At 43.2% G+C, this 15338-nt stretch overlaps 1 protein-coding gene across 3 annotated transcripts; it reads right to left on the reverse strand.

The window, feature by feature from the left end:
- Nucleotides 1-1911: 1911 nt before the first annotated feature.
- Nucleotides 1912-12225, reverse strand: LOC135552193 (zinc fingers and homeoboxes protein 1-like). 3 transcript variants are annotated; one of them, XM_064983665.1, is made up of 4 exons: nucleotides 11891-12225; nucleotides 8855-8991; nucleotides 3825-6612; nucleotides 1912-3553 (listed from the first exon to the last, which is right to left on the reverse strand). In XM_064983665.1, exon 3 carries the CDS (start codon nucleotides 6493-6495, stop codon nucleotides 3832-3834), a length of 2664 nt encoding a protein of 887 aa, XP_064839737.1. In that variant the 5' UTR covers nucleotides 6496-6612; nucleotides 8855-8991; nucleotides 11891-12225; the 3' UTR covers nucleotides 1912-3553; nucleotides 3825-3831. The 3 variants fall into 3 exon arrangements, with proteins under 3 accessions (XP_064839737.1, XP_064839736.1, XP_064839738.1); XM_064983664.1 differs by lacking the exon at nucleotides 8855-8991; XM_064983666.1 differs by lacking the exons at nucleotides 8855-8991; nucleotides 11891-12225 and adding an exon at nucleotides 7880-8846.
- Nucleotides 12226-15338: the final 3113 nt, after the last annotated feature.

The raw sequence follows: 15338 nt of genomic DNA on the forward strand, positions 1-15338 counted from the left end.
ATTGGGTCACTCCTCTGGTCAGGATTCTTTATTTGATTTGTCTATTTATTCTTGATATTGGAATATTTGAGACCAGTTGAACCACAAGAGATGTCCCAAATGGAAGATGGTGAAGTGAAAAGATCATCCGCTTCCTGTGACCAACTGTAAAGCTTGTGCAAGAGTCACAATAACATTACATCGTTTTACTAGTCGCTGTAGCAGCAACACATTACTCCTTCAGCCGAGTCATTTACAATACCACTCCACTGCAATACCGTTGATGGGATGCTCTGTTCCGTTTAAAAGCTAAATTAATTCAGGTTCATTTGGTCTCCTACCGATTTGAATGGGATCGCTATGTAACATTGTTCTCAGCTGTATCAGTTCATTACCTGAATAATGTCCCTCAGCCACCAGATGGCAAATGTGATTTTAAACAGAACATGCTGCCCGAAAAATAGCACACTGTTTGAATACATTCTTTGTATACTTCAGATTTCAATGCCCTCATACAATTGTGTAACAGCCCCCTTTTCAGACACAGAGATCCAGCTATGGTGTCTTCAGCCCAGGCTTTTTAGGCTGGGTTCAACAGTGCTGTGCAGTACATTGAGAACAGACCTCTGTTCACTCTACCCTGGATCATATCCCAGTTTCAAACTCAGAACACAAAGGCAAATATGAGACGACAGACTGGATTTGGTGTGATGAGTGGCGTGCATGGACTGAACCGTTCGGGAGTCTAGAGATGGTGGCCTAATGGTATATCTGTCAACAGCTATACAGCATGAATCCCCTTTGCCTTCCGAGTCAGGGTAATGTAAGGACAAGTTCATGGGAGGCGCATCTCTGGACACTGCCAGAGCTGCGTCAAAGCAGTCACTCACGTTGTGGGTTGGTTCAGCCCAGTAAAGAACTCTGTGTTCTCTATTCGTCCCATATAGGCTACATAGTCATGTGGGGGCATTATCCCAGGTGGGGTTATTGGGGATTAACTGGATTAAAAAATGGTTTGCACTGTAGACCGTTGTGCGACAGACGTTGGAAATGCTTTATTTGCAGTGTGTCGCAACATGGGAGCAGGCAGCCAGGCATTTGATATGTAGGCCGACGCAGTGCTCAGGGACTTCAGGCTGCAGCAGCAGATACGTGGGGGAGGGCGGGGAGACGGGGAGAGTCGTCCTTAACATGACCCAGTGAGCACCAGAGACTGGGTTGCTCTCTCCTCGCTCGCCCTCTGCTGTGTAATCGCTGGGGGAAAGCAGTAGCTGCGGCTGGCACAGATGCCGCTGCTGCCAAGACGAGAGCGTACAGCATTAACACATGCTCATCTGTACCGCCATGCGTGTTTACATAGCACTGCCTGGGTATGCATATCTGGGTCAGCAGAGAATGGGTATGTATTCTGCCTCTCATTGTAGGTCGCTGACACCATTTATTTAACTTTCTTGCATATCTAATTATTTTCCCCTCGCCCCCCTCTCTGATTAGGATGGAAGCCCACAGCTGGTCACACCCTTGATTTGGCCGGTTCTCTTTAACATTAACTCTTCAATGGCTAATATCAAGCAGTCTCCCATTGAGCAAGGCAATAAATCTTAAGTGGGGATTTTCAGCACAACAGGACATTTCTCTTTGGATAAATGCATCTCCAGTGAAATGGACTTGTTACTGTGTGAAGCCCTAATATAACTAATTATATGAAGATAATATAGGTTGACTGCACAAGTGACTAGTTCTACCAAGCCAGTCCCCTTCACTATGTCCATCATTGTAACACTGGTGGGACAGGTGATAACAATTTCAAGTATGGTCAAAACTACTTGAAATGTTATATCACCCCACTCTGGCTTACTTTATTCAAAGTTGGTTTAGAAAAACAATAACATTGCAAATAGCTCCACCTCCTGGAATAAAAAGACAGCCATACCAGAAGAATCTGAACCATTGAGTATACCTCAGCACGGCTCATTTTTAATAAACCTATCAGGTGGTATAAATACAACTGGATTGACAAATATTGCCATTTAATGATGTACAGTTCAAATAATTACATCTAATATCCTATTAAAATCCTATTTCCATCAAGTATGTTTTGCTGCGTAGATGTCTATGTTAAAATACTTCTGAAATGGCATGTCAGTTATGACAAATTGTGGAACGCAAATGCATCTTAACTTGAGTTTGTAGTAGATCGAACAATAATTGGGCAAAAGTCAAATCAGGGGGCAGTGTTGTCCACATTTCTAATAACAAGCATGGCACAAACAAATGTATTGTCTCACTGTAAAACAAATTATACATTTTGATCTCAATGGCTTACAGTTAGTTGCAGTTTTCCTATAGCTTGACATTGACTACTGAAAATCTGTTTCTTCCCTGCAAAACCACTGGTCTGAAACTAAATACATTTCCTTGACAAAGTTTATTTTAGCTTCGGATAAAAAGTATTCATGAAAGTAAGATATAATAAATAGACTAATCATACTTGTCAATTATTACAGCAATTAAGGATGGCAAAAGGCTTATCATAGTACAGAATTTATAAGGTTCCCCGTGAAAACAGAGAACCAAAACAATAACTTACAATTCACCATCCCCCTCAATTGATTGTTATTTGATGTACAGTTGCATATAACCTGCACATCCAGATTTTAGCATAGTTCTTGAAGATAAGAAGGAAGAAAAGTTTTAAAAGTTAAAGTAAAATTGGCTCTTGATTATAAAGGAACCATACCAAGTGCTTGTGGTATCTTCACCCTATATATTGTCATTGTACACCTGAAAGATTTTAACCCGTAATTTGGGGGGAGCACAAGTTACTTACTTTAGAAAAAACTGCCATCTGAAGCAAATTGAATGAAGATGTTTCATGTGTATTTTTATAACGCATCTAAAATTAACAGTCACTTTCTTCAACTCATAGCTTAAAAGACTGAGGTAATGTTTACTAAGTCCTGAATTACAGCACACATGCCTTTTTCATTTGGAAAGCCAACATACAAACAAAAAAAACACCCCCAAAAACTGAGCATAATATTAACCAAGCTTACTCCATATTTCGTAATTTAAGACCAACAAAGAACTTGAATACATATAAAAACAGTTTTGTAGAACTAAAGCACTGGTTCCATTTAAAACATAACCCAAAAACATGGCACTGATTTAAGTAATATTCACAAATCTGTGAGGTTTTAAAAACCGTTTTGTCAGTACATCAAAGAAAATACATGGGAAATTCCCTTGAACCTTGACACAATTTCACGATTTAAAAAAAAAACGGTTAAATGTTATCACATAAACCTACAGGAAAAAGGTGAGGTTTAACCTCATCGACATGTCTTGGATTTAGTAAAGATAGCAAGGTCAAATGACTAAAATATCCCAAAAGACCAAATAGCATTTTAAACAAAGGTAAAACATACTGTATGTATCTATTATTCCTTGCTAAAATTATTTGGCATCATACACCTTCTTGTTTCTTTGTGTCTGGTTGGTCCATGCAGTATAACACTTAGTACATTTCACCTGTGTTTTTCATCTCCTCTTCTGTAGGCAAACATTGTGAATTCTGTGGGAGCAAAACACATCCCAAATGAGAAAAGTAGAAAATCTCATGTTAAGTGTTCACATTTCCTCATTGACTGTATAAAGAGGAAATCGAGGTAAAAAAAAAAGGTAATTACAGTTGTATTAGGCTAATTTAATTTAATTCAGAGGGGGGAAAAAAACTTGCCATGTTAAAATAAAAAAACATCCAGGACACACAAGGAATGAATGCCATTACAATTATAAAATTAATTAATGAGCTCATTCTACCCATCCTTTTCATCGTCACTCACCTTTAAATCACTGATCCTCTGACTCCGGCTGTGATTGCTTGATACATTGAGGCTCTTCCGTGGTTTCATTGTCATTATTGTCAACTTCATCATTGTTATTTTCAGCGTCTTTGTTATCGTTGTCATTGTTCATTTCATCAGTGACGACATCCCCTTGCTCTTTCACTTCCATCTCTGCCTCACTGGCGCCATGTGTCTCCTCTTCACCGTCACTGAAAGGGTCAAGGCCTTTCTCTTCCCTCCTGCTGATCTCCGCAAACCAGTCCCGCACCTGCTCATAGCTCATACTGGACTTGGCCACCAGTTCATCCAAATCTTTCTCATTTAAGACCTTATGCTTGAGGTAGTGTTCCTTTAAAATCTCTTTACCCGTCTTGACTTTGATGGTAGGGGTTGTTTGTTTGCAGGGGTATGGGCGCCTCGTCCTCCTGGACCAACCTCGAAAGCGTTTCCGTGGCTTCTTCTTAAGTTCACCTCCGTTCATTGCCTCATTAACTTTTCCACTCTGGTACAAGTAGTACCACTTCAGGTTGCTGTTCTTGCAGGCATACCGGGTGTCTCCAAACCAGTTAACAATGTAGGTTCTGGGTAACCCGCTCTCCTCTGCCATCTTGTCGTACTCTTCAGCAGAGGGCCACTGGGTACGAACAAAGGTGCTTTTCAGGACGTGGAGCTGCTCTGGGGTTTTCTTCATTATCTTTCGGCCACTGGGTGGAGTCTGAGCCTCTTGCCCAGAGGAAGGCGCTTTGATCCGTTCACTCTCCGGCTCCTCTGTGCCATCAGAGTCCACTGGCATTTTTCTCCTCTCGGAGAACCAGGCGTCCACCTCTCGCCTAGTCAGTTTAGTCTCCATCCTAAGCCTACTTAGCTCCTCATCGCTAGGTGTGTCAGACTTCTGGTAGCTGGCCTCCAAAAGCAGAAGCTGCTCCGGAGTCTTTTCCTTGAACTTCTGAGGTGTGAAGTCAGGAAAGGCGTGGCGGAACTTGATTCGTGGATCATAAATGGGCCCTTGGGTTGTCGGAGAGGATTCACTGGCTTCGTCGCTAGAGTCGATCACAATGGCTGTGCTGCTGCTGCCGTCGTTACTGTTGGCGCTGACTGAAATGTCATTTAAGGCAACTCCGTGGTGGTCCTTTGAGTTGCGTTGGTTATAGCGTGTATCGCTGAACCACTTCTTTATTGCTCTTTTGGTGAGGTTAGTGACCTTCATCAACCGAGAGATTTCTGCCTCAGTGGCAAACTGTCGTCTCAGGTAACTGGCCTTCAGCTCTGCTAGTTGCTCCTTAGATTTTTTAGGCCGTGCTCCCAGGGAATCAGGACTGAGTGGAGAAGCAGTCTCAGAGGTGGAGGGTTCTGGCACCTTACTGACACTGGTTCTGGGGTTGGGGACCCCAGCTACAGCTAACGTGATGGGTGAGGCCACAGGGACAGCGTTGCCACCCCCTACCTGAGTCAAAACCATCCCTGGTTGCCCTACAAGCTGACAAGTCTGAAAGATGGACTGCAGGCCATTGGCTGCTGTTGCAAAATTGGCTGGGATGACAGTGATGGTCTGTGGCACCGCCTGCACGGAGCCGTTAAACTTCTTCCTCCTGGCCTCCTCCACCTCCTCTGGGGTCCAGCTCACACCGTGCTTCAGCCGCTGAGCAGAGAACCACACCTTTATCTGCTCCTCTGTGAACTTGGTTTGGGCTGCTAGACCCATGATCTCTGACACAGATGGGTAAGGGAACCTGTTGTAGGCGCTGACCAGCAGGACATTATTGTCCATGGCCCCATTGTATGTGGGGATACTACTGACTGGGATGAGGAGCTGGGTCTGGGAGGTCTGCTGATTCTGTAGGGCAGACAGAACCTGAGCCAATGTCCCTGGGGGGAGCATTGTGGCAGAGTTACTGGTCTTTATTTGGAGCACGTTTGGGCTGTTGACCATTATGCTCTGCTGAATAGGTTGAATGGTCAGAGGGGTCGACACAGCCACTACATTGGGGGTGACAGGAGGGGGGACCACCTCCTCTGTCTCTTCCTCACCATCACTCTCCACTTTAATGACACTGTAATCTGCCATTTTGTGTGACCCTGTAAACTTCTTGGCCTCCGCCCTACTCTTGATCTTCATGATTGGCGTTTTGCTTAGGGCAATACCCTTACAGGATATGTCTTCATCCTCCTCAACCTTAACAAAACTGCCATCAAAGGTCAAGTCATTGACTCTCTGCTCAAAGATGGTTTGATTGTTGCGCTTCACCATAGTCCTGGTGAAATTGTCTTCTCCAGGGTGGTGGCGTGTATTATGCTCCAACAATGCATCATACCTCTTGGTGTGAAAGTCACACTCAACACACACATAAGATGAGTTTAGAACTATATTTGGGTGCTCAGTGTCCACATGCAAGGTAAACATATTGAGCTGTGAGGTCTGAAAGCTGCAGTACTTGCACTCATAACCTCCTTCTGCCGTACTCGAGTCCATAGTTTTAATGAAGTGGTCGATGGCCTGTGAGTCCTCCTCATTCGGGATGCTTTCAGTTGAGTTTTCCACAGGACAGTTAGCGGCCCCCTCCTCAGCCTCTCCGTCTCCCTCTGTAACGACCTCCATGTCAGGGTCTGAATCCACCATTTGAACAGGGGGGACCATGCAAGGCGTTGTTGATTTTCTTCTGCTCGCCATTATCTATCTTATCTGAGCTTGTGTTGAATATATATCTTTTTTTTAATCTAAATCTTGGTTCAGGACTTGTTGCTCCATTCAGGCACTCAAACTTGAAAGTTGTCTTATTCTTAAATCCTGCAAGAGATAGAGCCATATTATGTGCACATAATTGAGAGTGAAATTCAAGGTCTAAACAATTTACATGAATGCCTATCTACTAGAAAATTGAGGGGGCCTTTACTGCAATATATACTGAGCAAAAATATAAATGCAAATATTTCAAAGATTTTGCTGATTTACAGTTCATAAGGAAATCAGTCAATACGAGGTGAGATAAGGAGGTAAAGGCAAAAAAAGGCTATGGTGGCAAAGTAAATACAATATAGCAAGTAAAACAATGGAATGGTAGATTTGCAGTGGAAGAATGTTCAAAGTGGAAATAAAAATAATGGGGTGCAAAGGAGCAAAATAAATAAATACATAAAATAAATAAATACAGTAGGGAAAGAGGTAGTTGTTTGGGCTAAATTATAGGTGGGTTATGTACAGGTGCAGTAATCTGTGAGCTGCTCTGACAGCTGGTGCTTAAAGCTAGTGAGGGAGATAAGTGTTTCCAGTTTCAGAGATTTTTGTAGTTCGTTCCAGTCATTGGCAGCAGAGAACTTGAAGGAGAGGCGGCCAAAGAAAGAATTGGTTTTTGGGGGTGACCAGAGAGATATACCTGCTGGAAGGCGTGCTACAGGTGGGTGATGCTATGGTGACCAGCGAGCTGAGATAAGGGGGGACTTTACCTAGCAGGGTCTTGTAGATGACATGGAGCCAGTGGGTTTGGCGACAAGTATGAAGCGAGGGCCAGCCAACGAGAGCGTACAGGTCGCAATGGTGGGTAGTATATGGGGCTTTGGTGAGAAAACAGATGGCACTGTGATAGACTGAATCCAATTTGTTGAGTCGGGTATTGGAGGCTATTTTGTAAATGACATCGCCGAAGTCGAGGATTGGTAGGATGGTCAGTTTTACAAGGGTATGTTTGGCAGCATGAGTGAAGGATGCTTTGTTGCGAAATAGGAAGCCCATTCTAGATTTAACTTTGGATTGGAGATGTTTGATGTGGGACTGGAAGGAGAGTCTAGTCTAACCAGACACCTAGGTATTTGTAGTTGTCCACGTATTCTAAGTCAGAGCTGTCCAGAGTAGTGATGTTGGACAGGCGGGCAGGTGCAGGCAGCGATCGGTTGAAGAGCATGTATTTAGTTTTACTTGTATTTAAGAGCAATTGGAGGCCACGGAAGGAGAGTTGTAAGGCATTGAAGCTTGCCTGGAGGGTTGTTAACACAGTGTCCAAAGGGCCAGAAATATATGTGAATGGTGTCATCTGCGTAGAGGTGGATCAGAGACTCACCAGCAGCAAGAGCGACTTCATTGATGTATTCAGAGAAGAGAGTCGGTCCAAGAATTGAACCCTGTGGCACACCCATAGAGACTGCCAGAGGACCGGACAGCAGATCCTCCTATTTGACACACTGAACTCTATCAGAGAAGTAGTTGGTGAACCAGGCGAGGCAATCATTTGAGAAACCAAGGCTGTCGAGTCTGCCTATGAGGATGTGTTGATTGACAGAGTTGAAAGCCTTTGCCAGATCAATGAATCCGGATGCACAGTAATGTTTCTTATCGATGGCGGTTAAGATATCGTTTAAAATGGCTTTATTACAAACAGAAATACTCCTCAGCACCCCGCCCTTCCCCCTCTGATGATCCCACAGGTGAGGAAACCAGATGTGGAGGTCATGGGCTGGCGTGGTTACACGTGGCCTGTGGTTGTGATGCAGTTGGATGTACTGACAAATTCTCTAAAATGATGTTGGAGGCGGCTTACGGTAGAGAAATTAACATTAAATTATCTGGAAACAGCTCTGGTAGACATTACTACAGTCAGCATGCAAATTGCATGCTCCCTCAAAACTTGAGACAATTGTGGCATTGTGTTCAATGACAAAACTACACATTTTAGAGTGGCCTTTTAGTCCCCCAGCACAAGGTGCACATGTGTATCGATAATGCTCTTTAAATCAGATTCTTGATATGACACACCTGTCAGGTTGATGGGTTATCTTGACAATGGATAAAATGCTCACTAACAGGGATGTAAACAGATTTGGCAAAATGAGAGAAATTAGTTTGTGTGTATGGAAAGTGATAAGATTGCGCCGAAGAGATTGGCTGACATTTTACATGCGCCTAATCAACTGTGCTATTTTGTTAGATTTTTTTTGCGCTGTTTGTAACTTTCTTTTATTTATTTTGTACATAATGTTGCTGCTACCGTCTCTTATGACGAATATAACTTTTGGACATCAGAACAGCGATTACTCACCAAGAACTGGAAGAAGCTTTTTCCTTTAATGAGTCTGATGAGATGGATTCACTGCTTTCCCGGGAGCAGGCTCAAATCCCCGTCATTTGCGTGAAGAAAAGACGGAGGAAAAGAGGGCGCAGGTAGGGGGCTGCCTTCTGAGAATTCGTAGGCGAGAGAGTAAAACTTCCAATGCCATCCGTTCTACTTGCTAACATGCAATCATTGGAAAATAAAATTGATGATCTACGATTACAAGTATCCTACCAAAGGGACATTAAAAACTGTAAAATCTTATGTTTCACTGAGCCGTGGCTGAACGAGGACACGGATAATATAGAGCTGGCGGGATTTTCCATGCACCGGCAGAACAGGGAAGAAGCTGGTTAGACAAGGGGTGGGGGTGTGTGTCTTTTTGTCAATAACAGCCGGTGCACGATGTCTAATATTAAAGATGTTTCGAGGTATTGCTCGCCTGAGGTAGAGTACCTTATGATAAGCTGTAGACCACACTATCTACCAAGAGAGTTCTCATCTATTTACCACCACAGACCGAAACTGGCACTAAGACCGCAGTCAACCAACTCTATACAGTCATAAGCAAAGAAGAAAATGCTCATCCAGAAGCGGTGCTCATAGCTAACGGTGACTGAAGGCAGGCAAACTTAAATCAGTTTTACCAAATGTCACATGTACAACCAGAAGGGGAAAAAAATAAACTCTAGACCACATTTACTCCACACACAGGGATGCATACAAAGCTCTCCCCCACTCACCATTTGGAAAATCTGACCATAATTCTATCCTCCTGATTCCTGCTTACAAGCAAGAACAAAAGCATGAAGTACCAGTGACTCGCTCAATACGGAAGTGGTCAGATGACGCGGATGCTAAGCTACAGGACTGTTTTGCTAGCACAGACTGGAATATGTTCCGGGATTCATCCAATGGCATTGAGTATACCACCTCAGTCATCAGCTTCATCAAAAGTGCATCGACGACGTGGTCCCCACAGTGAATGTACGTACATATCCCAACCAGAAGCCATGGATTACAGGCAAAAATCAGCATCGAGCTATGCCCTCAGAAGAAACATCAAACAAGCAAAGTGTCAATACAGGATTAAGATTGAATCCTACTACACCGGCTCTGATGCACGTCGGATGTGGCAGGGCTTAAACTACAAGGGGAAACCCCGTCGCGAGCTGCCCAGGGCAGGGCTTAAACTACAAGGGGAAACCCCGACGCGAGCTGCCCAGTGACACGGGCCTACTATATGAGCTAAATGCCTTTTATGCTAGCTTCGAGGCAAGCAACACTGAAGCGTGAATGAGAGCACCAGCTGTTCTGGATGACCTTGTGATAACGCTCTTGATAGCCGATGTGAGCAAGACCTTTAAACAGGTCAACAGTCACAAAGCCGCGGAACCAGATGGATTACCAGGACGTGTACTCAAAGCATGTGCGAACCAACTGGCGACTGTGTGGCCAAACACGACTCCAACACCATCATTAAGTTTGCTGACGACACAATAGTGGTAGGCATGATCACCGACAACGAAGAGACAGCCTATAGGGAGGTCAGAGAACTGGCAGTGTGGTGCAAGGACAACAACCTCTCCCTCAATGTGAGCAAGACAAAGGAGCTGATTGTGATTTACAGGAAAAGGCGGGCCAAATAGGCCCCCATTAACATCGACGGGGCTGTAGTGGAGCGGGTTGAGAGTGTCCACATCACCAATAAACCATCATGGTCCAAACACACCAAGACAGTTGTGAAGAGGGCACGACCAAACCTTTTCCCCCTCAGGAGACGGAAAAGATTTGGCATGGGTCCCCAGATCCTCAAACGGTTCTACAGCTGCACCATCGAGAACATCCTGACCGGTTACATCACCGCCTGGTATGGCAACTGCTCGGCATCCGACTGTAATGCACTACAGAGGGTAGTGCGTACGGCCCAGTACATCCAGGACCTATATAATAGGCAGTGTCAGAGGAAAGACCATAAATATTGTCAGAGACTACAGTCAAGTCATAGACTTTTCTCTGCTACCGCACAGCAAGCGGTATCAGAGCACCAAGTCTAGGAACAAAAGGCTCCTTAACAGCTTCTACCCCCAAGCCATAAGACTGCTGAACAATTAATCAAGTAGCCACCGGACTATTTACAATGACACTCTCCCCTCCCCATTATTATCTATGCATAGTCACTTCACCACTACCTTCATGTACAAATTACCTAAACTAACCTGTACCACGCACACTGCCTCGGTACCCTGTATATAGCCTCGTTATTGTGTTACTTTTTATTTTATTTTTTACTTTAGTTTGTTTGGTAAATATTTTCTTAACTCTTCTTAAACTGCACTTTTGGTTACGGGCTTGTAAGCAAGCATTTCACAGTAAGGTCTACACTTCTTGTATTCAACGCATGTGACAAATCAAGTTTGATTTGACATTTCGGGGATCTTTTATTTATTTAAGCTCATGAAACAGGGGACCAGCACTTTACATGTTGCGTTTATACTTTTGTTCAGTGTACTTTAACAGATTGTTGTAGGTGTGGTGGGACATGCATATCAAGTTTAATTCCACAAATACGCAAACATTAAGTCGTTGCATTGTTTCCACTGCCATGACGAAACTACACGCGCAACATTGATGCTTGTCTTTAAATAGCGCGAGCGCTGTACAAAACACGCTTAATATGTAGTTGTTTATACTGTATGCATTCTAGCCCAACGCAAATGGATGTGAGAAAACTGCAGTATAAAACATTTGATTCCTAAATCGTGGAATATTGATAATACTTCTGTATCATTAGCCTGCTAACTACCAGTGTGTTTAACAACTTGTCAGTCAGTTACACTGCAAAGAATATTCATCTGTTAGTTGTCCCCTTGTGCCTCTGTCACGAGTGTACGGTATGTTGCTGTTTTTTGGGGGGGATGGGAGTATTTTGCAAAAAGTGGGAAATGGTAGTCAAATCTTATTAATGGCAGCTATTACGTGAATGTATGATTAACTTCGCATGGTGTTCATTTTATTACATACCCGTGCAGATAACTGTCGTTTACAAGCATCTTGCAACAACCACTTAGCTTCCAATCTGACTGCTGATGCGCCTTCTTCCGCCTTCGCCGTCGTTCCCTCACCAACAAATGCACTGTCTACTCCGGCAGTGGCACACAGGCGCAGCAAGTCCATCTGTTATTACCATAGACGCAGAGCAGAATAGTGAATTCGCCGAGATTCGTTTGGTTTTTCACTCCCTTTCCCTTTGCCTACAAAACGTCGCCTTGTTTGGTTTGTTCATGCATTAAAACCGACCTAGATGTAGGCATCGATAGCTCATCGAATCGAACGAGTCATTTTTTCTCCCAGAGCGTCATGACAAATATTTTACGTCATAACGTCATCATAAAGCGACTTCCTCCATGGGGGGGAAAAAAAACCACCAAAGGAAGAGGCTCATTATATAAATAATCTTTGAAAGAATTGAACTCTTCTCAATTATCCTAAAAGCCCATAATTTTAACGTGAAATGTTGGAAAATTATAAAATTGACCAATAAAAGAAAGTCATAAAAAAGGATGTAAATAATATGCAATTAAATCAAATTGTATTTGTCAGATGCACCAAATACAACAGGTGTAGACTACAGTGAAATGCTTACAAGCCCTTAAACACTTAAAACTGCAACAATAAAATAAAAAGCAACAATAACATAACAGTAACAAGGCTACAGTTGAAGTTGGATGTTTACATACACCTCCTCCTGACAGAGCTGGTGTAACTGAGTCAGGTTTGTAGACCTCCTTGCTCGAACACACTTTTTCAGTTCTGCCCAAAAATGTTCTATAGGATTGAGGTCAGTTAGGACATTTCCTTTGTGCATGACACAAGTAATTGTTCCAACAATTGTATACAGACAGATTATTTCACTTATAACTCACTGTGTCAGTTTCAGTGGGTCAGAAGTTTACATACACTAAGATGACTGTGCCTTGGAAAATTACAGAAAATTATGTCATGGCTTTGGAAGCTTCTGATAGGCTAATTGACATCATTTGAGTCAATTGGAGGTGTACCTGTGGATGTATTTCAAGGCCATACCTTCAAACTCAGTGTCTCTTTGCTTGACATCATGGGAAAACCATACCGTCATACCACTCAGGAAGGAGACACGTTCTGTCTCCTAGAGATGAACGTACTTTGGTGCAAAAAGTACAAATCAATCCCAGAACAACATCAAAGGACCTTGTGAAGATGCTGACGGAAACAGATACAAACGTATCTATATCCACGGTAAATCGAGTCCTATATCGACATAACCTGAAAGGCCGCTCAGCAAGGAAGAAGCCACTGTTCCAAAACCACCATAAAAAAGCCAGACTACGGTTTCCATCTGCAGATGTGGACAAAGATTGTACTTTTGGTTAAATGTCCTCTGGTCTGATGAAACAAAAATAGAACTGTTTGGCCATAATGACCATCCTTATGTTTGGAGGGAAAAGGGGGAGGCTTGTAAGCCGAAGACACCATCCCAACCATGAAGCACGGGGTGGCAGCATCATGTTGTGGGGATGCTTTGCTGCAGAAGGGACTGGTGCACTTCACAAAATAGATGGCATCACGAGGGAGGAAAACTATGTGGATATATTGAAGCAACATTTCAAGACATCAGTCAGGAAGTTAAAGCTTGGTCACAAATGGGTCTTCCAAATGGACAATGACCCCAATCATACTTCCAAAGTTGTGGCAAAATGGCTTAAGGACAACAAAGTCAAGGTATTGGATTGGCCATCACAAAGCCCTGACCTCAATCCTATAGAAAATATTTGGGCAGAACTGAAAAAGCATGTGTGAGCAAGGAGGCCTACAAACCTGACTCAGTTACACCAGCTCTGTCAGGAGGAATGGGCCAAAATTCACCCAACTTATTGTGGGAAGCTTGTGTGTTTGGTTTTGTGTACCAGCTGGTAGATCACGTTTGACCCACATTAAACAATTTAAAGGCAATGCTACCAAATGCTAATTGAGTGCATGTAAACCTCTCACCCACATGTGATGAAGGAAATAAAAGCTGAAATAAATCACTACTATTATTCTGATATTTCACATTCTTAAAATAAAGTGGTGATCCTAACTGACCTAAGACAGGGAATTTTTACTAGGATTAAATGTCAGGAATTGGGAAAAACTGAGTTTAAAAGTATTTGGCTAAAGTGTATGTAAACTTCTGACTTCAACTGTAGATACTTTTGTACATGTTTCCTCCAGCATCTTCACAAGGTTATTTGCTGTTGTTCTGGGATTGATTTGCACTTCTCGCACCAAAGTACGTTCATCTCTAGGAGACAGAACACATCTACTTCCTGAGCGATATGACGGCTGCGTGGTCCCATGGTGTTTATACTTACATACTACTGTTTGTACAGATGAATGTGGTACATTCAGGTGTTTGGAAATTGCTCCCAAGGATGAACCAGACTTGGAGGTCTACCATTTCTTTTCTGGTTTTGGCTGATTTCATTTGATTTTCCCAAGATGTTAAGCAAAGAGACACTGAGTTTGAAGGTAGGCCTTGAAACACATCCACAGGTACACCTCCAATTGACTCAAATTATGTCAATTAGCCTATCAGAAGCTTCTAAAGCCATAACATAATTTTCTGGAATTGTCCAAGCTGTTTCAAGGCACAGTCAACTTAATGTATGTAAACTTCTGACCCACTGGAATTGTGATACAGTGAATTATAAGTGATGTTAACAATTGTTGGAAAAAATGACTTGTGTCATGCACAAAGTAGATGTCCTAACCGACTTGCCAATAGTTTGTTAACAAAAAAATGTGTGGAGTGGTTGAAAAGTTTGTTTTAATGACCCCAACATAAGTGTATGTAAACTTCTGCCTTCAACTGTATATACAGGGGGACAATGTGTCTATATAAAGGGGGGGGCATGCAGTCAACGTGCGGTGGAACAGTTTAGTCGAGGTAATATTTACATGTAGGTAGGGGTAAATTGGGTGGTGGTTGGGGTCAATGAAAATAGTCTGGGTAGCCATTTGTTTAGCTGTTCAGGAGTCTAATGGATTGGGGGTAAAAGCTGGTAAGAAGCCTTTTGGACCTAGACTTGGCGCTCCGGTACCGTTTGCCGTGTGGTAGCAGAGAGAACAGTTTATGACTAGGGTGGAGGAAGTCTTTGCCAATTTTTAGGGACTTCCTTTGACACCGCCTGATATAGAGGTCCTTGATGGCAGGAAGCTTGGACCCAGTAATGTACTGGGCCATAAGCACTACCCTCTGTAGTGCCTTGCAGTCAAAGGCCGAGCAGTAGCCATACCAAGCAGTGATGCAACCAGTCAGGACGCGGTCGGTGGTGCAGCTGTAGAACTTTGAGGATCTGAGGACCCATGGCAAATCTTTTCAATCTTTGTCTCCTGTGGGGAATAGACGTTGTCATGGCCTCTTCACAACTGTTTTGGTGTGTTTGGATAC

The sequence above is a fragment of the Oncorhynchus masou genome, chromosome 13 (genome assembly GCF_036934945.1).
Source record: "Oncorhynchus masou masou isolate Uvic2021 chromosome 13, UVic_Omas_1.1, whole genome shotgun sequence".
NCBI classification, from domain to species: Eukaryota; Metazoa; Chordata; class Actinopteri; order Salmoniformes; family Salmonidae; genus Oncorhynchus; species Oncorhynchus masou.